At 41.2% G+C, this 23305-nt stretch overlaps 1 protein-coding gene across 1 annotated transcript in view; it reads left to right on the forward strand.

Moving 5' to 3' along the window:
- Positions 1–23305, forward strand: part of TRPC7 (transient receptor potential cation channel subfamily C member 7) — a 173053-nt gene that overhangs the window by 43098 nt on the left and 106650 nt on the right. Inside the window, exon 2 of the mRNA XM_062189952.1 lies at positions 6425–7202. Within this exon, the coding sequence (XP_062045936.1) occupies positions 6425–7202 (778 nt within the window). The remainder of the gene's footprint in view (positions 1–6424; positions 7203–23305) is intronic.

Genomic DNA, 23305 nt, shown 5'->3' on the forward strand with positions numbered 1-23305 from the left:
TCTCTTACTTTGCTGAAATAGATGTTCACTTTCCTCTTTCCTCACAGAGGTCAATGAAATAATCAAAAGGTTACACATATCTATTTTATTCCAAGGCCAATCTTTTTTTTTTTAATGCAACTATTAGAACATGTTTCAGCTCCATCTGGAGCTATACACAACCAGATGCTGACATCCAGTTTCTTAATTCCCCTGTATCAAATAGGCAATGAGAATTTTAAAAGAGAAAAGCAATAGCACACACAAAGCACTAGTTAAATCTAGAAAACATTGAGAATAACTTCTCTAAATGGTATTATTTGGTGGAAAATGAATTACTAAAATAATTATTTAGTAACATTGACTAACACTATATTTTGCAATCCAAGATGCATTGGAAAAAGTATCTCACGTCAGCAGAATTGTTTGTAAAGTGTATCTTAATATAATATATGCTAATGAGTAGCAGAGGGATAGCTTGCTTGTTTCCTTTAGTATCTGACTGGTATGTCATGGGGGTAATTACGTAGTATTTGTGTGTGTGTGTGTGTGTGTGAATACATACATACCTACATACACACATATGTTGGACAAACAAGTTCCTGTCACTAGCTTAGTTGGGAATTTGAATGCCTTAGCCTCACAATTAACAAAGTTGTGATAAACTAAATTTACTATCTTTTGTCAATAAAGCCCTTATTAAGTACTGCTAAGTCATTTATATGCACAATCTCATTTCAACCTCAACAGAATAAGAAAGATGATACTTGGCAAGAAGCTGGATGCTTTTGTAAATATGTAAATTTTTTAGTATTATGAAGCAGTGGGGATGTCTCAATTTTCTGACCCAGTCACTCAAGGGACTTAATATACCATCTGATATTAGCTGTCTCATCTAGCATCTTTTGAGACATCATTCTATTGGAGCTAACTGGAAACTGGTTTTACTCTGCAACTCACGTCTTCTTTCTAAAGTTGTCAGTCAGAAATAGAAAAGAACAGTTGTGGGACAATACAGCTCCTGCACTGATAAAAAGAAGGATTTTGGTAAACGTTAACATCTCTATTTTGCTGATCTTCTTAAATGACCAAGTGAGAACAAGTATTCAAGGAGTAATTAGGCCGGCGCCGTGGCTTAACAGGCTGATCCTCCGCCTTGCGGCGCCGGCACACTGGGTTCTAGTCCCGGTTGGGGTGCCAGATTCTGTCCCGGTTGCCCTTCTTCCAGGCCAGCTCTCTGCTGTGGACCGGGAGTGCAGTGGAGGATGGCCCAAGTGCTTGGGCCCTGCACCCGCATGGGAGACCGGGAGAGGCACCTGGCTCCTGGCTTCGGATCAGCGCGATGCGCCGGCCACAGCGGCCATTGGAGTGTGAATCAACGGCAAAAAGGAAGACCTTTCTATAAAAAAAAAAAAAAAAAAAAAAAAAAAAAAAAAAAAGGAGTAATTAGGTTTATGACTGTGTATCACATATCAGGTCTCAGGGGTATTAGATGCCATTTAAACAAGTCACTCTCCTGCCCTCAAGGATCCTGCATTCTAATGGAACAACTCACAGTCTAAAGAAACTTAGGAAAAAATGCAGGAAGAAAGACAGATAGTGGTGGTATACCAGCCAAAAGCATGGGCTTTGAAATCAAACAGACTAGCCTCCTATACACTCACAAGCTGTGTATCTTCAGAAATTTATCAGTGAATTTATCTGAGCCTCATTTTATCATCCATTAAATGGAAAGTACAATGATACACAATCATGCAGGAGTTTGTGAAAATCTTAAATGGCAACGCATGTAAATCCAGGATAGTGGCAGGCAAGTGGTTAATGTTAATAAATTTTAATCATTATGATTAAAAGAATCATTTAGGAAAATAGCCAAACTTATCACATAATTTATTTAAGAAAATATTTCATATAAAGCACTTAGCACAGGGCCTGGCATATGGCAAATGTATAATGTATGCTAACTATTATTATTATATAATCACTTTTAAAAATAGCTGAGTGTATCAGTATAGAATGAAATGTGGGCCAATTTAAATAATTGTGTACTTAAGTGTATTAATGTGTAAGATTTCATCACTACTGCCATGGACATTTGAGGCTCTCTAGTATCCCAAGTGTCTGGCATAGATTATCAAATCCTCACTGTGGTCCTCAGGAACATGAGGTATGGATTCTATTATTCCCTTTAAATTGATGAAATAACTGAGATTTAGGGGAAGACTCCAAATAACTAACTACTCCATTCTTGTTCCTCTGGACTAACAGTCAGAATAGAAACACTTGGGAGAGGACACGTGGACCAGAGCTGGGTTTTCCTCAGTACTTGATCTGACTCCTGGATTTTGTTTGGTGCTACACACAGTTGAGAAATGTTACAGGCTGAATTGATTTCAGGCTTGGATAATTTCCACAGAGACTTTTGACGCATGTAGCAATCTTAGGAAAAAAAAGACCACAAATATCTCTAAAAAGACATTTGATTAAGTGGCCTTTTCTTCACCAGTAATTAGCCGCAATCCCTGTCTCCAGAAGACCTTATGGTCATGTTCATTTGCAGTCAGATTTAAGGTACAAGATTCATATTTTCATGGATTACTGACATCTGGCTTCCTTCAAACTGGCTGATGCATCTGTAAGAGCAGCTTGGTAAAAATAGAAATGGAGAGATCAAGAGGGAGTTCAATAATCAGTCCTCCTCTCAAATATGGCTTTGTTTTCCCTGGAACCCTTCTTCTCAATGACATGAAATGTCAATGTATGCATTTCTGGAAAATGAAAAACAGTATCCTAATTGAGGTGTTTGATGAGTCTGATCACTCATTATCTCAATAATATATGCAAATAAAAAGGCATTTGCATTCAACGTTCATTTTTAAGAAAAATGCTAAAGTAAGGGCAATCAAATGCCAACTGCATTTTAGGGAGAACTACTTTACTCATTACTGGCCCTAAAACTGTGGTAAGATCACGAGAGCCCAGCAGTGCAACTCTTTGGATTCATGAACATAAGCTCTATCACCAGCTGTTGTGAACCAAATCACTTTATCTTTCTGACACATCATCCTTTGTGGGTTCTTTCCAACTCATGTGATATATATGGCTGGTGTGAATATCTGTAACATAAAAATTAAATGTCAAACATACATGACTAAGTATAATCATAGGTGTATAAATGTTTTAAAAGCCTCATTAAAGGGCTATCAGGGCAACAGGGAGTCAGAGCTAACAAAAAAACCCACAGAGAGATTAAAAGGCTTCCATCAAAGTGAGTGGCTGCAGGATCTCCTGTGGCAACTCCCATGCTGGAAGCAATCTCATTGTGTAGCCTGTCCTGTTACATGCTGCTATGCATACATGACTTGAGGTTCATAAGGCTCCATCTGTAATGCCAAATTCTACCAGTCAAGAAAGGAGCAGAACTGACAATTTTGTAAGCATTTCAATGCATCTCAAAGCTAAGGTTTAAAGACTGAAAGAGAGGCTTGTTTACTTCTTACAGCATCTGGGTGTCTGCTTTCAAGGTCATTCAGAAAAATACATGACAACCGGTAAGGACATTTTAATTTCTGAAAAGTACTAGCCATACAGATATATTTTTCTTTGATAAAACATAATTACAGCAGGAACAACAAGATGTACATAGTGCTCTATCCTCATGCAAAAATTATTTCCCCCACAGCTTAGTCTTCCCATTTCACCAACTTCAGTTTGTTTCTTCACCTGAAAGATGAGAATGCTGATCCCTTGCTTTTCATGTTTTGTTTTTTTAAAGAGGGGAATTAACAAACAATGCTTGTACAACCTTTAAGTTTTTAGGCTGAAGCATCTATATGAACTCTGAATTAAGATTATTTACACGTTCCTTGTGAAATGTTTCTCTGCTGTCTGGGTTTAGTAGTCATTGTATTTCCTTCAAATTAATACCTCCCAAGGCTTGTTGCCATGTAATAGCTGCACACCCTTGACCCTGTGATCTGAACTATTCTCCCTCTTAGGCAGACTTCTACTGGAAAGTGACCTGGAATCCAGCTAAAGTGCCCGCCTCTTCTAGGACTGCTGAGTTTTCATATCTGACAGACTGCTCACACATGCTGTTGAGAGGAAACTGATTTTTCTTGGGTTGCATTGTGATGGCTAAGCCCAGAGAGATGCTTCAGAGAGGGGCAGAAACCTATCAAAGGGCAAGCTGAGTAATTCCACTAGAAAAATTACTAGTCTACTGTGGGCTCAACCTTCACCTATGTGTGGCTGTATCATTGGATCACCTGAAACAAGGTCCTTTGGGCACACAAAGAGAATTACTGCTCAGTTTTCAACTCACTCGTCTCTCCTGAAATCCAGTTAGTAAACCCTTCTCTCCTATAAAGGTTTCTGTGGGATTCCCAATCTATGGTCTACCTTTGGCACCAAAAAGCAGCCACTATCCCTGGAATGATGACAGGGCTGAAAGAAATGGGGCTCATAAAGAGCTCAGGAACTTCAACCCTGACCATCTTTCCTCAGCAATCTTTTCTCAAAGTGCACTTCAGCTTAGTCGCTCTTTTTAAGGACAGAGTCTCTATGAGGATTAATTACTCACAGTTGCTCAGAATTACTCCTTTTAATTTTTTGCAGTTGAAGAAGCTGCTCCCCTGTATAGTTTAGTAGCTGTTCCCATGAGAAGCATGGCTCAGCCCCAGGCTGGATTAAAATACCATGCTCAACTTCCAGTCTTGCATTGCGCCAGAGAACAAGCCTCTTAAAAAGCTTTTAAAATAAAAGGGGTTTGTGCAGGTCAAAGGGTAAAATGAGCAGAAAAACTTAACAGAGACCAAAATTTAAAAATTCAGAGCTCTATGATATGAGATATTTTAAATCTGAAAGCATTAGATTTCATTTACAAGCCTCCTTCTGTGGTTACTTCCGCACTTTTCTTCACACATGGAGATATAACCAAGAACAAAAGACAGTTATATGAGACCATGAAAAATAGTTAAAAACAAATCCTAATGTACTTAATATCATATACTCTCTTGCTAAAATTTATGCCATTCTAATATTATCTGAATAATGTGATAAGGCTAGACTAGAAAAGGCAAGTAGAAAATACACATAGGACCAACTGGAGAATCAGACAAGTTGAACATGTCCAAGCTGGTGAAGGCTTAGGAAACAGCTGGTGCAGGCCCTGTATTTTACAGTTCAGTTATCTGAAACCTAGAAGCTGGTGACCTGCTTAAGGTCTCAAGGCTAGCTGGAGATGGAATATCTATAACTGAGCTCAAATTGCACAATACTTGGCATTCTCTCTCTACTTTCCCATTTAAAAACCTATTTAAACTAAGGTTAGGTAATTTTTCCAGGGTCACAAGTCAGGCATATGATAAAGCCAGGATTTCTACTCCAAGCCTGTTGAATTCAAAACCTGTTTTTCAGCCCCCCTTTCTCTCAGTGTCTTCATCTAAGATGAGGACAGTTACAGGACCTTTCTCATAGGTTCGGTACAAAGAACCAAATAGGTTAATGTTTGTGAAATGCTTATCACATGGCATATAATAGGTACTTAATAAACATTACCTGCTATTATTTGTAGTATTAGTATTAACCTCTACACTATGCCACAGTAGGAAAGGGCAACAAGTTAGAAGCAAATCTGTCATGTAAACTGCCCTATCTCTTCCACCCACATAAAAACTCAGGTTCAATTTAAGAAGTCTTGGCTGAACTCCCTTAGGAGTGCTGATTCCCTAGCAATGACTCTAGAACTCACTCTACCACACTCAACCCTTTAGTTGGTACTTAAACTGCATGAGAATCAGAAAACACAGTCTCCATGAGGAATATCATCAAATGGAGAAACAGTCATTCAGGCATTGCTGAAGTTTTCACCAGTGTGGGAGCTCATTGATGGGGATTCATCGGAATCAAAGGAAGAAATAACTAAAGGCTTGCCACCATATAGCCCTAGGAGAACTGAGCATCACAGGAAGGAAAAGAATAAAACTAACAATGACCAAGTACTTTCCACATGCAACTGACCCCATGTAGACCTCCTACAGACCCTATGGTGCACAAAAAGTTACTCATGTTGTGTGGCTAAGAAAACTAAAGTGAATAGGGATCAAGCAACTTTTTGAAGTTTATGTAAAAGGAAGTAAAACCAACAACCACCTGTCTCACACTTCCCCACTCCCACCTGCCATCACACTCCACCTAAACCAAGAGATGGAGAGGCTGGATAAGGAAGTCAGAGTACATCCAGTTCAAAAACCAGTTCAGGTGATCCAATTTGCCTTAATCACAATGATTCAGACTATGCTCCCTAATCAGGTTCCATAATTTCTTAAAAGGCTCCAATCAAGATATTCTTTTTACTTCAACAATTTTTGCTTGCTCCATGCCTGGGGAGCAACCTGCAGGCCTCTAAGAGAGTAACTGAGTGCCTTTGCCTTGTCACCCGCAGGTTGGGGAGTAGCAACTTCAAAAACATGCAGCGCCGGCATACGACGCTGAGAGAGAAGGGTCGCCGCCAGGCCATCCGAGGTCCTGCCTACATGTTCAACGAGAAGGGCACGAGTCTGACACCCGAGGAGGAGCGGTTCCTGGACTCGGCTGAGTATGGCAACATCCCAGTGGTCCGGAAAATGCTGGAGGAGTCCAAGACCCTCAACTTCAACTGTGTGGACTACATGGGGCAGAACGCACTGCAGCTGGCAGTGGGCAACGAGCATCTAGAGGTCACCGAGCTACTGCTCAAAAAGGAGAACCTGGCGCGAGTGGGGGACGCGCTGCTACTGGCCATCAGCAAAGGCTATGTGCGCATCGTGGAAGCCATCCTCAACCACCCGGCCTTCGCACAGGGCCAGCGCCTAACGCTCAGCCCACTGGAGCAGGAGCTGCGGGACGATGACTTCTATGCCTATGATGAGGATGGCACACGCTTCTCCCACGACATCACGCCCATCATCCTCGCAGCCCATTGCCAGGAGTATGAGATCGTGCACATCCTGCTGCTCAAGGGTGCACGCATTGAGCGGCCCCACGACTACTTCTGTAAATGCAATGAGTGCACTGAGAAGCAGCGCAAGGACTCCTTCAGTCACTCGCGCTCACGCATGAACGCCTACAAGGGCCTGGCAAGCGCTGCCTACTTGTCCCTGTCTAGCGAAGACCCTGTCCTCACCGCACTGGAGCTAAGCAACGAGTTAGCCAGACTAGCCAACATTGAGACTGAATTCAAGGTAACTCCCACTCACCACCTCGTGGGCAGAGTGCCCTGTGGGCTCCTCAGGTGTGTCTAGTCACAAGAGGGTTATCATCCTACAGAATCAAAGGGTGGGTTATTCCTGGAAAGGAAGCAAGGGACATACCTCATTTGTGGTAGATGGAGGCTGAGGGAAAAGCAGCCCATTAGGAGGAATATTCTAGCCTACATAATTGCAGCAAAGAAGTGACTTCAGGACAAATCCATACAGTTAAGAGAAAAGCAACACACAGGCAGAGTTATACTGTAGCTCGGTTGTACATACCTCTGCTCTCCTCCAAGGAGCTTAGTAGTGTTGGGGACATCCAGCCACCTGAGGTCGGTCCCTAGTGCAGATCTAAGCCGTCTTGTTTCACCTGCATGCTTTTGATCTGTCTTGTTCATATCTCTATGCCATCCTGGGCTGTATTGACATTAGATTTAGTCTCAGTCTAAAGCTAGAAAGATTTGGCTGCAGCCTTTCCTAAGCCTGGCAAGCTATTGCTATAGTCCTAAAAATAAGCTGAGGAGGGAGTACATGAAAACAAAAATGAAACTCTCCCAGGAGAATTGAGCTTGTTACCCACCCCCTGCCCCTGCTCCCATAGATAGGCCCAGGGCAAGGTCCTGTAATCAGACACCTTATGATTCCTTGGGAGAGAGCCTCATCTCCAAAGTCCATGCATCAATTGTGATCTTGTGCTCTCCCAATAGAGAAGACTGGGACTTACTGTAGGAAAGTCTTTTGACACCATGTGTAATAATGATAAAAGCAAACACTAAGTGGGCACTTAATGTGCATCAAGCACTAACTGCCTTACCTAAATGATCTTATTTAATATTCTCAACATTCCTATGGCATGATTACTGTCATTACCTCCATTCTATATGTGGGTACAGAGGTAAACAGAGCTCATATATAGCTAACATGAGGCCCTCAGATCCCACAGCCAATTCAACCAGGAAACCAGGAACCAAAGGCCTTGCTTAGGTACTGGCTATTCAGAGTCTCAATTATCTTTATCTGAATGACAAAGGGACTTCTCACCAGAGATGGTGAGGCTGAGAGAGTAGGAACCACAACTGAGATCACTATTTCTCATCCTGCCACCTGACCAGAGACTATATGCCTAGGTGCCATGGCACATACAAATAGATATTACACATGCTTGACACTCAACTGGAGAAAATATGTCATTAGCAAGTGAAACGTCATCATCCAAAAAAGGGATCAGTGCAAGAACTGTCCCTCTAAAGGACATAGGAAAATAGCCAAGGATGGGTACCTACTCCAAGCAAAGGAGAACCCACCCCACCCCTACCCAGGACTTGTTGTTCAGGGAGATCTCAAAGGAGGAGATGGGGTTGAGTTTGGCTTCACTAAGCAAAAGAAACAAGATCGGTGGAAAGAGAGAGGTGAGTATTTGAAAGAGGCAACTGAAGACAAGGTCTAGGATGGCCCAGGGCAGAGAGGAGACGATGAGAAACCCTGTGTGATAAGAACACAGACTCCTCGTGAGGCACACAGGAGAAGACTAAAGATGAATTAGGGGCAGACCTCAGAGGGTCCTGCATGTCAGGCTGAGCACTCTGAATGTTATCTTATAGGAAAAAGAGTATCATTAAAAGATTATGATTTGGGGACTAATGTGATAAAAAGTAGGGTTTGGGAAACTTACTTGACTGGAGATGAACTGGAGTAAGTGAACTGTAAGGAACCGGGACTAAAGAGGGAGAACATTCAGTTGTATATACATGAGGCCATGGAAGTCTCTCTGTGTGCTGAAATCACCCAAAAGCCAGCAACAGAAAGACCAGGCCAACAGGAAGCTGCAGGGTACCACAAACTGTGAATAAAGAATCCTAGAATTAAGCTAATTTTATTTCTTTTGTCCTCCCATCACAGATCCATCCACTAAATTGGAGACACTTTCCTAAACCCATCATTGTTCATGAATTCATCCATAAATTGGTGAACTTGATATATGTAGATGTAAAAATCACCCAGTGGCATTCCCAAGAATGTAGCTGTTCCTCTTGTTTTTGGACAAGAAACCTCATCTATCAACATCATAGCCAATGATGTCCTAGGAAAGTTGGGTGCAACCTTGCTTACTCCCCAGTCTTCAGACTGACTGTTCACAAGCCATATTGAAAGGAACAGCTAAGCCAATTAATTCAGATATTTCTGGCCACGATAAAAAAATTCAAGTGATAAATGTTTTTTGGATCAGATTATGTGGATAATTGTACAATTCTCTACTTATATCAGGGAGCATACCAGCCTTACTAAATAAAACAATGCTAGAAATACATTTAGAAATACATCTGAGCCATTTGTTTCCTTTGCTAAAACCCAAAGTCTGGCATATCTTAGAATATATAACATCTAAAACTAGAAGTTTGTTGAAAGCCTGCCTACACCACTATGATGTTTTAATTTTAAAAAGTAAGTTATGAAAATTGTGGACAATTAAGGATATACTCAACATGAGGACAAATCTTCCCTACAGTCATTTACATAGAATAAGAGTTAAGATAAATACATTTGCTGACTCTTTACATCCCCCAAGTTAGCTCTGTTGGAAATAATGTCTTTCAGATTGTCAACAAATGCTGCATTATAAAAGAACATAACGGTTCCTTCAGAACTTTATCACTTACTCAGCTGTTCTTGTGTATGCATTCCTGACATTATAAATCATCTGAGAGAAGAGAGCAGCATAGCAGGAGAGAAGTCAGATTGTAATAAAAGAATAAAGTGCAAGTGGAAGTGTTCTGATGAGTCTGTACTACTTTCAAGGGACAGGATGCTGCTGCTTATAGCCACATGTTATGGTGACAATCCAGTGTCATCAATTGTATACAAAGCTATCAGAGTCTCACTGGAAATATCATATGTCATCCCCCACATCTTCTAAAATACTCACTTGGGAGTGACTTCCTGCTGAGGAAACATCCATGAAAAAACCTGGATTCAGTTGCCCTGGCTGTTGTTTTCAAGTCCTTTTAATTCATTACCAAAATAGAGTCTAGTCACTAATAAGAAGAGCAGCCAGTGTCAAGGCCTCTAGTAAACTGTGGCAGATGTCTGATGCCTAATAGCAAGTCATTATTTTTGGTGTGGAAATTATATAGCTGTTCAATGATTTCTTATGTCTCTCTAATCTTCTTGGGTTTAGAAAGATATTAAAACTTGATATGGCCACTGGGGCCTCCCTATTACCTTGAATGGTCCCTGCAAAGCTGGTTCACACTCTAGAAATGCCTGATGAAGGGAAGGAGAGAAACCCCAAAAGGACAGTAACTTCAACTGGTGAAGCAAGCGATGATGTTTACCTATTGTGTCAACTCTTCTTACACATATGAACTCAACAGAGGCATTTGACTATGGTTTTGGTTATGGTGAAATGGGGAAGCTCTAAAGAGTGCAGACTGGTTGGAGGAATGAAACCCACACACACTGAAGAACTGCAGATTAGCCATTTGCTAAACTGTACGGTGTATAGAGGCCAGAGTGTGTGTTCTAGATCTTACCCACGGTATCTAAAATGGGGTTTGGGTGCACTGCCAGCCAGTGACATTTTGGTTTACTGGCTTACTGATGTGGTCAGAGCTGGAGAACAGGAAGACTGGTGTGTCCTGTATGATTCAGAGGTGCTTCATTCTGATAGAACAAGCTCTTTCTCTGCAGAAGCACCTAGAGTACCAAAGAAAAATAAAGAATTTGTTGATGTCGGTAGGTAACGGTTCTCACTGCCAAGAATATAATAACATCGCTGCAGCTCTTTTGAATTAGTCTTCTTAGTTTTCTTCACTAATCATCCCTCTGATAAAATTACCTAGGATCCCTTTTATCTCTTTTATTTTGCTGGTTTCTTCCCAAATTCCTCAGCACTGTGTCCATCTGTTGTGAGATGTTTATCATTCTTCCAACTCAGTTATGGCAGCAGCAATGTCTGATGGGTCAGAAAGAGGTTGGGAGAAAAGTATGACAAAGAAATATTGGATACTGAGATTTAGGGCTTTGGAGGAAAAGAGACAGCAGGATAGGAGGAAGGATCCCTTTTCACTGTCTCACTTTTTACTTCAATTTAAAAGCATCCAATATTCCCAAGTCAGAAAACTATAGAAGTCCAACACACATAGCATCTTGGCTATTTAACACTTGGTCTTTCCAGAGAACAGCAAAACTACAACTGAAAGTCTTTTCCTGGTGATACAATGTCAGCATGGAATCTGCCTGTGCTTCAGTTACAAGGAATCTCTACTTACAGGCCTCAGAGGGGGGAGGAAGCAAGAGGGCTGAAGCTGTAAGTTCACCCTACTAAAAGGGTTAATGGTTTTTCTGTTCATCAGTTGGTTGCTACCCAAGTGTATTACGAAAAACAGGTGATGAATTATGTATCAATGTTTATGCTGTCATTTTAAGACCCATAAAAAACTTTCTAGGCCTAAAATATCACAAATTAAAAATGCAAATAATGATAAATCAGACCAATTTGCCACCTGCTGTGATTTCTAGTGAGAACTCATTGTGGAAGGTAAAGCTGTTGAGATGACAGTTTGTAATCTGCTTGCAAACTTATCCAATGGACTGGGAAAGAGGAGGGGAAGAAGAGGAGTGACTTTGTATTGGGGGGCAGGGTGGAGGCTCAGAGCACATTTGCATTCTGGTGGTCTGAAGCCAGGGAGATGGGAAGCTTCAGTGAAGCCCAGCCTGGGTTGGAGGCAGCACTGAAACCCAGAGAAGACTGTTGCTCCCAACTCCCATTGCTACTGTTTGCACCAGTTTCTCATGGGCTTTGAATATTTTCAGGATTTTAAAAATGTATAGATCAACACCGCAGGAAAATACATTGCCTTGCTGTTTGAAAGCTTGGCTGATAGGATAAACAAATGTCTGCTCAACATGCAAGGAATGAGTTGAAAATCGTTTGCTTTTCCATTGGGAAAATATTATTTAAGCTGTGAAGGCTACAGATCTTAAAAGGAAGTTTGTGTGTGTGTGTGTGTGTGAGAGAGAGAGAGAGAGACAGAGACAGAGAGAGAGAAAGGGAAAGAGAGAGAGAGGTGTATGTGTGTGTGTGTAAGAAAATTTGGCAGGCCATTCTTCAAAGCAGGTGTATTGAGCTGTGTCATTCTAGTCCTGTGCCATCAGGTGATTCAGAACATGAGGAGAGGTAAGGAAGATCACAGATACTCAGTGACCCCTCACTAAACATGTGCAGGTGAGCTGCAGTCAGAGCATGTGTGTCTACTGGCAGGTCCACACTAGAACCATGGTTATGGATCACATACCTGAAGGCAAGACCCAGGGACTGGCTTATCTCTGGAAAAGGGACAAAGGTAGTTTCTATCCATGGTATATTTGTCTTTTTCTACTTTTCTGCCTAAGTGAATGGAGGAACACACTTGCCAGAGCACTCATTAGTGAGTCATCACAAGAAAGTAAGCTAATTAATTTGTCCTTTAATGACAATTTTTCATTGGGTCACAAATAATGCCTAAAATCAGATGATATTCCTCTTCCACGGTTTGTGCCAAAGGTATCAGCATTCACAATACAGGGAGATAGCATACACTGTGCGACAGGTATTCAGGTGGCAAACAGGAGGTCATTTTGCTAGAAGAAGATAATGGCAGGGACAGTCTCTGGTAAGCCAGACTTCACTTCAAAGCTAGGGAGAGCACAGCACAGGGTTTGGCCCCAGAATCAGACTGACCTGAGCTCCATGACCTACCAACCATGCAATCTTAGGCATCTATAAGAAGTTAACTTTCGTATTTGAAAAACAAGGGGTAGGAAGGAGGGAATACTTCAGTTGTAATCTGTCCAAACTGAATGCTTGTTTCCCCATCCAAAAATTTGCTCTTGCTCTATCTGTTCATCTCTGTGACATCATGAATCACCAATCTGCTAAAACCTTTCTACATCTCATCCTGTTTTAACCTCCATAAAGTCTAGGTACATATTAAATATTCAGCAAACATTAGCTCAGTAAATAAATGAGTTGCTGAGTGAATTAATGAACAGTGACCTCTCAGAGTCTTAGTGAGATAAAGGATTAAGTAAGATCAAGAATATGAAAACTCTTCACAGGGAATCTGACACAATTAAGCACTATCAAGTTTTCACCAGAGAGCCCAACAGTGATCCCTTTTGGTTTTCCAAAGCCCACTGGATTTTTCAGAGCCACAACTTTTCCTCCCAATAAACACGGCTTAAATTTCAGCACCTCCTGTATTCTGAAAGTCTTGCTGATTTCTACTAAGCTTCTCAACCACTCAGATCTTTCTAGAAGAAAGGAAAAAAAAAAAAAACCCAGGCTGTACATACGAGCTCCATGGTTAAAAACAGACCATGGGAATATTTTCCAATTAGAAAAATGCAGACCACTGAAACTGAGAAGCCAAGAGTTCCACTAAAACTTGACAGTGAAAAGAAGTAACGTGGGCTTGCAAGACAGAGAAGCAGAGGCAGAGGAGGGAGGAAATGGGCAGGCACAGCCCTTGCCAAATAAAGACAGAGATTATGTTTTGAAAAATATCTACGTCACTACACACAAAACAAAATGGAAAAATCATTTCCTACACAAGTACAACTATCAATCAAAAATATCAGAGATACACAGAAAACCAACACAGTTCTCTGAGAAAATTAACCAAGGGGTAGTAGTGCAAATTACATCAAATGGAAATTCAGTGATTTTTCTCTGACAAACTCACAGCATTGTGTAAATTAATCCAGGAGGGTAGCACTCATCAAGCATGCTGTACACACCACCAACATGGAAGCTCTGTTAGCAGCAAGTTCACATTCAGAATGAATGCAGAAAACACATGCCAGCATAGGGAGATGCGGACAGGGTCTGCAGACTCACAAAACAAAGAGCAAGGGGCAGCCTAGTTACGGAACTAACTGGAGATTCAGCACTCATATGACAAATACTTAGTGACCAAGGCTTGGTTTGGGTGCTGAGACAAAATGATGAACATGATAAAGTCCCTGCCTTCCAAGAGCACTTTGTCTTCTGAAAGAGGTCGGCCTTCTTCATATACTCACACACTCAAAAAGGGCAGCATTAAAAATCATGCTAGGAAATAAAAATGCAGCTGCCAAAGGGCTGACTTAGAGGAGCAGCTGTGTGTGTCAGAATACCCCTCAGAGGAAGCCGTGTTTAAACTGAAAGCCATGGGTATAAAAGAGATAAAAAGACAACAGGACATGGGAATAGCAGTTCTAGGCATAGAAATAGCACATGAAAGAAGGTGGTGCAGAGAGGGAGAAGAGAGGCCCAGAGAAATGTGAGTAGCCAAGCACAGGCCATTTGCAGGAATAAGTGTTAGTAAAAATGGCACAGTCTTTTCTGTGGTGTGATTTATGTCCTGGACACCATCCTAGGCTCTAGCCCCCACCGCCATTGCTGGAAGCCTGGTGACCAGATGGCCCAATCACAGGTGTCAGCTCCACCCCCACCTTAATGGGATTTGCTGCTCCTACTTCCCTGCCCCCGACCCAGCAAAGGTTTAACAGGACCTGATTCCTGCACACATGCTCTCTCTCTTGATCTTTTTCTCTGGACCCCTCTCTCTTTCTTCTTCACGTCTTGCCTCTTCCCTTCGGCCTATCAGATTTCCCTCATCAATAAACCCTTTCCCTTACTCTAGTGTTTGGTGTGTTTTGCGCTGGCCTTACCTTGGTGCCAAGACTCAGATCCAGGCTTTCCCATGCCATCAACCGTGCTCTCCCCCCAGGGATTTGAGCTGCTCTGGGATCCTGGATTTCTGCCAGCCACAAAACACACCTTGAATCCTCCTTCCAAACCTCCAAATGCTCAATGATCTCCATCCACTCACCAGACTTTCAAATTCCTGAGGTAAGATGGGGTGGGCAGAGGATCCTTTCAGTGTGACTTTCTATGGATTGTGGTTCTACTTGACTTCACCATGAAGTCCTGGTACCAGGCACTACAACTCCTATGGCCTCGTGCCTCAACAGACTCTGTGTCCAGGCAAAGGTGTGGGTGATGACTCAACACATTTCCCTTCTACAAGCTATGTCCTGAGCTCCAGTGGGTGCATGGATGATGACCTCCACTCTCTCTGTTCCCATATCCTCCCGTTGGACAGCGGTGATCTCGGGGATGCCTGATATCCACCAATCTGACTCCACCGGTCACCATGGGAGCTTCTTCCCACATTCGATCTGATCCTCCTCTCAATGTCAACAACTCAGTCCAAATGTCTGCTTAATGACACACTTAACCCTAACATTATCAGGATCTCAAACACTTCCTTGAGCATTCGGAAAATGAAGATTTCCTATGTCTAAGCCTTTGTCTCCACTAGTGTTCTCCAGCTCAAACTCTCTTATTTCCAAAGCTCTCACTAAAAAGCAAAAACTCCAGCTCTCACAGTCTTGCTCATTGTACCTCCCCTTCCTGCCTGGGAATTCCAACCTTATCTCAGAATTAGCCTTTGCCCACAGTTTACTCCCCCTGCCTTATCCATTATCCTCTCTAACACCCTCTTCTTGGAGAAGCAAAGGCAAGTTTCAGAACAGGCCCTCTCTCCATGTCATCACCCTCTGACCCTTATCCTCCAACTGGTCTTTGCCCTTCTCCCTCCTGTTCCAATTTTACCATAAGAATAGCAAGGGAGTGGTGATTCCATCCTTCTGAGCTCCCAGTTTACTGCAAAACAAAGTAGGTATCCCACCCTTTTGATGGCTCTTTTGTTTTATCATGAGCAAGCCAGACAGGATAATCAGGTCTTTTGATGGGTTTTGTCCCCACCTTAGAACTGACTATCAAGCTGACCTCACCAGGTCTCAATTCTTACAAACTTGATTTCATGGTTCCATTAGGGAGCATTTCCTAGATACTTTGTTCATTAGCTCTGGGTTAACAGCCAAAGCCAACGTTGCCTCTCTCTCTTCCTCAACCTCCCTCCTAACCTAGCCACACTGGCATCTCTCCCACCCTGCACCAAGAGGGCCATAATGCCAGCAATGTTCACATTGAGAGATCTCTCCCAACTTACGTGAAATAATGATCAAGACTACTGGACCTTCAAACCAGCCAACTCACCCAAATACTATTTCCAGACATATCACCTTTTCCCTAATTGTCCTTACTCTCATCTATCAGATTCTCCTTAAAACACTCTCTCCACAGCCAGAAGGGTGTCCATCTACTCAGATGGATGCCCTCTCCCATTAAACCTAACACAATGATAAACAATCTCCAGTGGGCTTCTTGTGGCTGGCACATCAGCCCCTAGCCCACAGTCATCCATGGGAACCATCTGGCCACTGCCTGAACTTTTGTTTCAGATGCAGTCCCAAGTAGCTGACTGCTGACTAGGGCATCATTGGCCTAAGGTGTTCTTTGTGTGTGTGTGTGTGTGTGTGTAAAAAGAAAATTAGACCCAAAATCAATTAAAAGCTAAAAGATGTCTTTGGTAAAGAATAATCTCATGCATGAAAATTTGGATTAGCTGTAGCTGGACATTGGATTTAAAGGAATTTCTCTCTTTGAATCTAGGAACATTATTGCCTTTAAAAGTATTGCTTTGTAACTTACCAAACTTGTTTTGCAATTTTTTTAGCAGGTTTCTGATTATATAGCAATGGGTAATCAGCACTCATTATAGCCCCTAAGTTGGATTTTCTAGTCTCTAGTTTAACATCACTGATTTACAGCTGAAGTTTATAAAAGGAGTAGAATTCCATATGAATGTAATTTTGACCGTAATTCAGATAGAGGTATAGTACAATATAAGCATTGTCAGTCATCCAGGTGTAACTGCTAAATGCAAACTGGGTAAAGCAAATGAGATAATGTGTCTAAATGTAAACTTTGGTACTCTTAGCACCTTATATCCTATGGAGAAACTATTTGGGTTTGCTAACATATTTTCATAAATCGTCCATATGAAAATAGTTCATCACCACTTTAAAGTAACTGAGGTTGAAATTTGATGTGTTATCTTATTTAGAAAATGTTGTCTTCATTTGGAGATTTCTAAACAGCTATTTCAAATGTAAATCAAAGAAATCAGCAGATGGAAAGCAAAAACTATTAGTCTATTTGACATAGAACTAGAATCTGATCCTCTATTAAAGCAATGAGGTTTTATGCAATGTATATATATTAGTAAATATTTTGAAATAGTCTAAAAAATCTGTTTAAAACCTGTAACATCTCCTTTTAATAGTTTTATTTAACTGGTAACTCTGTCAGTTTTCTAGCCAACTCCAGTAAGCTATTTTCTCTTCCCTAGTTCTGACTCTTAAAATTGTTCCAAGTTATGGGATAATTCCATGTGCTAAGTGGGAGGTGATAGGGACGGGGACGAGGATCTCAGCCATGGCCTTACCTGTAATTAGCTGCACTTTGCTATAAAGTGAACAGTCATTGGATGCTTTCAGCAGGTGCATAGGTGACTCTTACCTGAAGTTTGGAAAGATTCACTCCTCCTACTGTCAAAAATGGACTAGAGAGGACAATAATGAAAGGGGTTGGAAGATGACATGTGAATATGAGACCTTCCTAGGAGGGTGAAAGGCCTATGAGTGCAAAAGAACAAGTGCATCTCAACCATAGGTGACTTTTTACAAAAGGAGCCACAGCAGCACTGGCAGGCGGTGACTGATTCCTGTTTCCAGGACAGCTTTCTTCTCAATGAAGAACTTGATTCTCCTATGGCAGAGACAAGAGAGTCAGCTTTTTACCTTCTCCTCCTCCAAAGCAGAAAGTAATCTCAGTGAAACAGGAGGAGGGTAGGGCAGTGATGTGGATTCCATTTGTGTAACCTGACCTTTGGAGGTAGAAAAGGATGTGTCCCAGGCTTGGCCAAATTGATCACTGCAAAGCACCAGCACTAAGGGTTTACTTGGAAATGGGTTTGGAAATGATAACCTCAGAATGGAAAGGATTCCATTGGCTTTTAATCTTCCACTACATTTTCCAGATTTCAGAGACCCATTTCTCCCCCTGTTGGCTGCAGGATCAAGAAAACTTTTCAACAGAGGAGGGGTATCACTGACTCTTAGCTCTGATTTGTACTAAACTGGAGCTTGTTTTCATATAAATAAAGGCTTGGGATAGGTCCCTGCTCCTTCCTTCCCTCCTCCCATTCTTGGGATTTTGAGAATGACAGGCTAAGAAGAGACTAGATGCAGGCAAGGCTTTCCTGGGCTCCCAGAATCCTTCCTGATGGACACCCAATTCAGTCTGGCTGTGTGTCTTGGTTTCTTAGTGCCGCTGTAGTAAGTACTGTGAGCTTGGTGACCTAAGACAACAGAACCTTATTGTCTCAAGTACCAAGGACTAGAAGTCCAAAACCAAGGTGTCAGCAGAGTCATGCACTCGCTGAAGGCTCTACTACAGGAAGATCCTTCCTTGCCACCTCCCAGTTTCTGGCAGTTGCCACTGATCCTTGGATTGCCAACGTCTCACCCCAGTCTCTGCCTTTGTCATCATATGGTAATCTGTGTGCTTTTGTGCCTCTTTGCTTCTTATAGAGACACCAGTTATTTTGGATTAAGAGCCCAACCTGTTCTAGTAGGACTTCATTTTAAAAATTACACCTGTTGGCCAGTGCTGCAGCTCACTAGGCTAATCCTCCACCTGCGGTGCCAGCACCTCAGGTTGTAGTCCCGGTCGGGGTGCCAGATTCTGTCCCGGCTGCTCCTCTTCCAGTCCAGCTCTCTGCTGTGGCCCGGGAAGGCAGTGGAGGATGCCCTAAGTGCTTGGGCCCCACACCCGTATGGGAGACCAGGAGGAAGCACCTGGCTCCTGGCTTTGGATCAGCACAGCGCGCCGGCCATAGTGGCCGTTTGGGGGGGTGAACCAACAGAAGGAAGACCTTTCTCTCTGTCTCTCTCCCTCACTGTCTAACTCTGCCTGTCAAAAAAAAAAAATTACACCTGTAACTACCCTATTTTCCAAAGAGGTTCCAGGAAGGACATGCATTAGGTGTAGCGGAGAGGACACTCTATTCAACCCAGTACAGTGGAGGAGCACCACATAAAGATGAACTGGAGAAGGCTGAGACCAGGAATCCAGGAAGACTCTCAGAGTGGGACAGGATAGAAAACCAGATGTCAGTTATTATGGGAAGCCAAATACAGTCCTAAACCAGGAGGTCAGTCTGGAAGAAAAGAACAGAGTTGATGTTTTCTTTGAAGCACAAGTCAAGCCAGAGATACAAGAATTCCATAAAAGTATCTGTATGTGTATATGTAGTGTCTATGGGAAGCAGATAGGTAACAGGTGAGAGGGTAGCTGATGGAAGCACTCTTTCTCTCAAGTATGAGAAAAATATTTTTGTCTAAGGTGATAAAATGAAACACTACTCATATAATTTTTAAAAAATACAGAAAAGCAAAGGAAATTTAAATAGCATTAATCCTACCATCCAAGAGTAATTCATATTTTGGTGTATTTCCTCCTTTGCCCCTTCTACTCCCAGTCATAAAACTTGGAAGTAATGCTGTAATTCAGTTGATAGAAGATTATCAACCATATCTTTGTTCTCTTTCATGATTTATCACCACTCCAATTCCCCCCTCCTTACTCAAACACCCCACTTCAACATATTTATTGTATTTAGATATATATGTATGATTGTGTGTGTGTGTGTGTGTATCTTTCAAGAAAAACTGTTCCTCAACAGCAAGACAAGGGCTGTTCAAGTCATTGCTTCTCAAAGTCTCAATTTCACTTCTGCAGATTTCTTTTTAGGTACTCTACTAGTTATCATATTTTCCAGATTCATCCATTTTGTTGCAAATGACTGGATTTCATTTTTTAAACTGCTGTATAATATTTCATAGAGTACCTATCCTATAATTTCTTTATCCAGTCTTCTGTTGATAGGCATGTAGGTTGATTCCATGTCTTAGTTACTCTGACTTGAGCTACAATAAACAAGGGGATGAACATAACTCTCTTATTTGCTGACTTCATTTCTCTTGGGTAAATTCCCAGGAGTGAGATGGCTGGGTCACATGGTAGGTCTATATTTAGATTTCTGAAGTATCTCCAAACTGATTTCCATAGATGTTTTATGAGTTTACATTCCCACCAACAGTGGATTAGGGTACATTTCCCCCCACATCCTCACCAGCATTTGTTGTTTATAGAATTCTGTATGAAAGCCATTCTAACTAGGGTGAGGTACAACCTCATTGTGATTTTGATTTGCATTTCCCTGAGGGCTAATGATCCTGCACATTTTTCATGTGTCTACTGGCCACTTGGATTTCCTCTTTTGAAAAAATGTCTATTGAGGTCCTTGGACCATCTCTTAAGTGGGTTGTTTTGTTGTTGTGAAATTTCTTGATCTCTTTGTAGATTCTGGTTATTAATCCTTTATCAGTTGCATTGCTTGCAAATAATTTCTTCCATTCTGTTGGTTGCCTCTTCACTTTCCTGACTGTTTCTTTTCCAGTACAGAAGCTTCTCAATTTGATGTAATCCAATTTGTTAATTTTGGCTTTGACTGACTGTGCCTCTGGGATATTTTCCAAGAACTAGTTGCCTCTGCCAATGTCTTATAGGGTTTCCCCAATGTTCTCTAATAATTTGATGGTATCCGGTCATATATTTAGGTCTTTAATCCATCTGGAATGGATTTTTGTGTAAGGTTGAGGTAGGGGTCTTGCTTTATACTTCTGCATGTGGAAATCCAGTTGTCCCAGCAAAATTTGTTGAAGACTGTCCTTGCTCCATAGACTGATTTTACCTCCTTGGTCAAATAGAAGTTGGTTGTAGAGGCTTGGGTTGATTTCTAGCGTTTCTATTCTGTTACTCTGGTCTATCCATCTGTTTTTGTACCAGTACCAGGCTGTTCTGATTATAACTGCCTTGTAGTATGTCTTTAAATCTGGTATTGTGATGCCTCCAGCTTTGTTTCTGTTGCATAAGATTATTTAGCTAATCGAGATATCCTGTGTTTCCATATGAATTTCAACATCATTTTTTCTAGATCTGAGAATATCTTTGGTATTTTGATTGGTATCACGTTGAATCTGTAAACTGCTTTTGAAAGAATGAACATTTTGATGATATTGATTCTTCCAATCCATGAACATGGAAGATTTTTCCATTTGTTTGTATCTTCTTCTATTTCATTAACATTTTGTAATTGTCATTGTAGAGATCTTTGACATTGCTGGTTAAATTTATTCCAAGGTATTTGATTTTTTTTTCTTTTTGTAGCTACTGAGAACGTGATTGATCTTAGATGGTTTTTCTCAGCCATGGCACTCTCTGTGCATACAAAAGCTGTTGATTTTTGTGTATTGATTTTATATCCTCCAACTTTATCAAACTCATAGTCTATGAGTTTCAAGAGTCTCTTGGTGGAATTTTTTGGATCTCCTATATATAAAATCATATAATCTGCAAGTAGGGATAGTTTGACTTCCTCTTTCCCAAACTTGAATCCCTTTGATTTGTCTGTCCTAATGGTTCAAGCTAACAATTCCAAGACTATATTGAATAGCAATGGCAAGAGTGGACATCCATATCTGGTTCCAGATCTCAATGGGAATGCTTCAACTTTTCCCCATTCAATAGGACGCTGGCCATGGGTTTGTCATAAATCACCTTGATTGTGCTGAGGAATTTTCCTTCTATACCCAATTTGCTTAGTATTTTCATAATGAAAGGGTATTCTATTTTATCAAATGCTTTTTCTTCATCTATTGAGATAATCATGTTTTTTGTTCTTCGGTTTGTTAATGTGATTTTATCACATTGACTGATTTGCGAATGTTGAAACATCCTTGCATACCAGGGATTAATCCAACGGGGTCTGGGTGAATGATCTTTCTGATGTGTTGCTAGATTTGGTTGGCCAGAACTTTAGTGAGGATTTTTCTGTCTATGTTTATCAGGGAAATTGATCTGTAGTTCTCTATGTTTTGTCTTTTCCAAGTTTGGGAATTAAGGTGATGCTGGCTTCATCGAAAGAATTTGGGATGATTTCTTCCCTTTTCAATTGTTTTGAATAACTTGAGAAGAAGTGGAGTTAGTTCTTTAAATTTCTGGTAGAATTCAGCAGTGAATCCATCCAGTCCTGGGCTTTTTTTGGTTGGGAGGGTCTTTATTACTGATTCAATTTCTGTCTTGGTAATGGGTTTAGGTTTTCTATGTCTTCATGGCTCAGTTTAGATAGGTTGTATGTGTCCAGGAATCTATAAATTTCTTCTAGGTTTCCCAGTTTGTTGGCATACAGCTCTTTGTAGTAATTTCTGATTATTCTTTTCATTTCTGTGGTGTCTGTTGTTACATTTCCTTTTTCATCAATAATTTTATTGATATGGGTCTTCTCCTTTCCTGTTTTTGGTTAGTTTGGCCAAAGATGTGTCAGTTTTATTTTTTCAAAAAACCAGCTCTTTGTTTTGTTGATCTTTTGTATTGTTTTATTGGTTTCAATTGTGTTGATTTCTTCTCTAATTTTAATTATTTCTTTTCCCGTATTAGTTTTGGGTTTGGTTTGCTGTTGTTTTTCTAGATCATGGAGATGCATTGATAGTGCATTTATTTTGTGTCTTTCCAATTTCTTTTTTTTTAAAAGATTTATTTTATTTATTTGAAAGACAGAGTTATAGAGAGAGGTAGAGACAGAGAGAGAGGTCTTCCATCTGCTGGTTCACTCCCCAGATGGCCATAATGGCTAGAACTATGCCAATCCGAAGCCAGGAGCCAGGAGTTTTTTCCGGGTCTCCCACGTGGGTGCAGGGGCCCAACCACTTGAGCCATTTTCTACTGCTATTCCAGGTCATAACAGAGAGCTGGATTGGAAGAGGAACAGCCAGGACAAGAACCAGCACCCATATGGGATGCCAGAGCTTCAGGCGAGGGCTTTAACCTGCTGCGCCGCAGCACAAGCCCCTCCAATTTCTTGACGAAGGCACCAATTGCTATAAACTTTCCTCTTACCACTATGTTTGCTGTACCCCATAAGTTTTGATATGTTGTACTGCTATCTTTTGTTTCCAGAAATTTTTTGATTTCTCTTTTGATTTCTTATATGACCATTGTTCATTCAAGAGCATGTTGTTCAGTCTCCATGTGTTTGCAT

This window comes from Lepus europaeus, chromosome 4 (assembly GCF_033115175.1).
Source record: "Lepus europaeus isolate LE1 chromosome 4, mLepTim1.pri, whole genome shotgun sequence".
Lineage (NCBI taxonomy): Eukaryota > Metazoa > Chordata > Mammalia > Lagomorpha > Leporidae > Lepus > Lepus europaeus.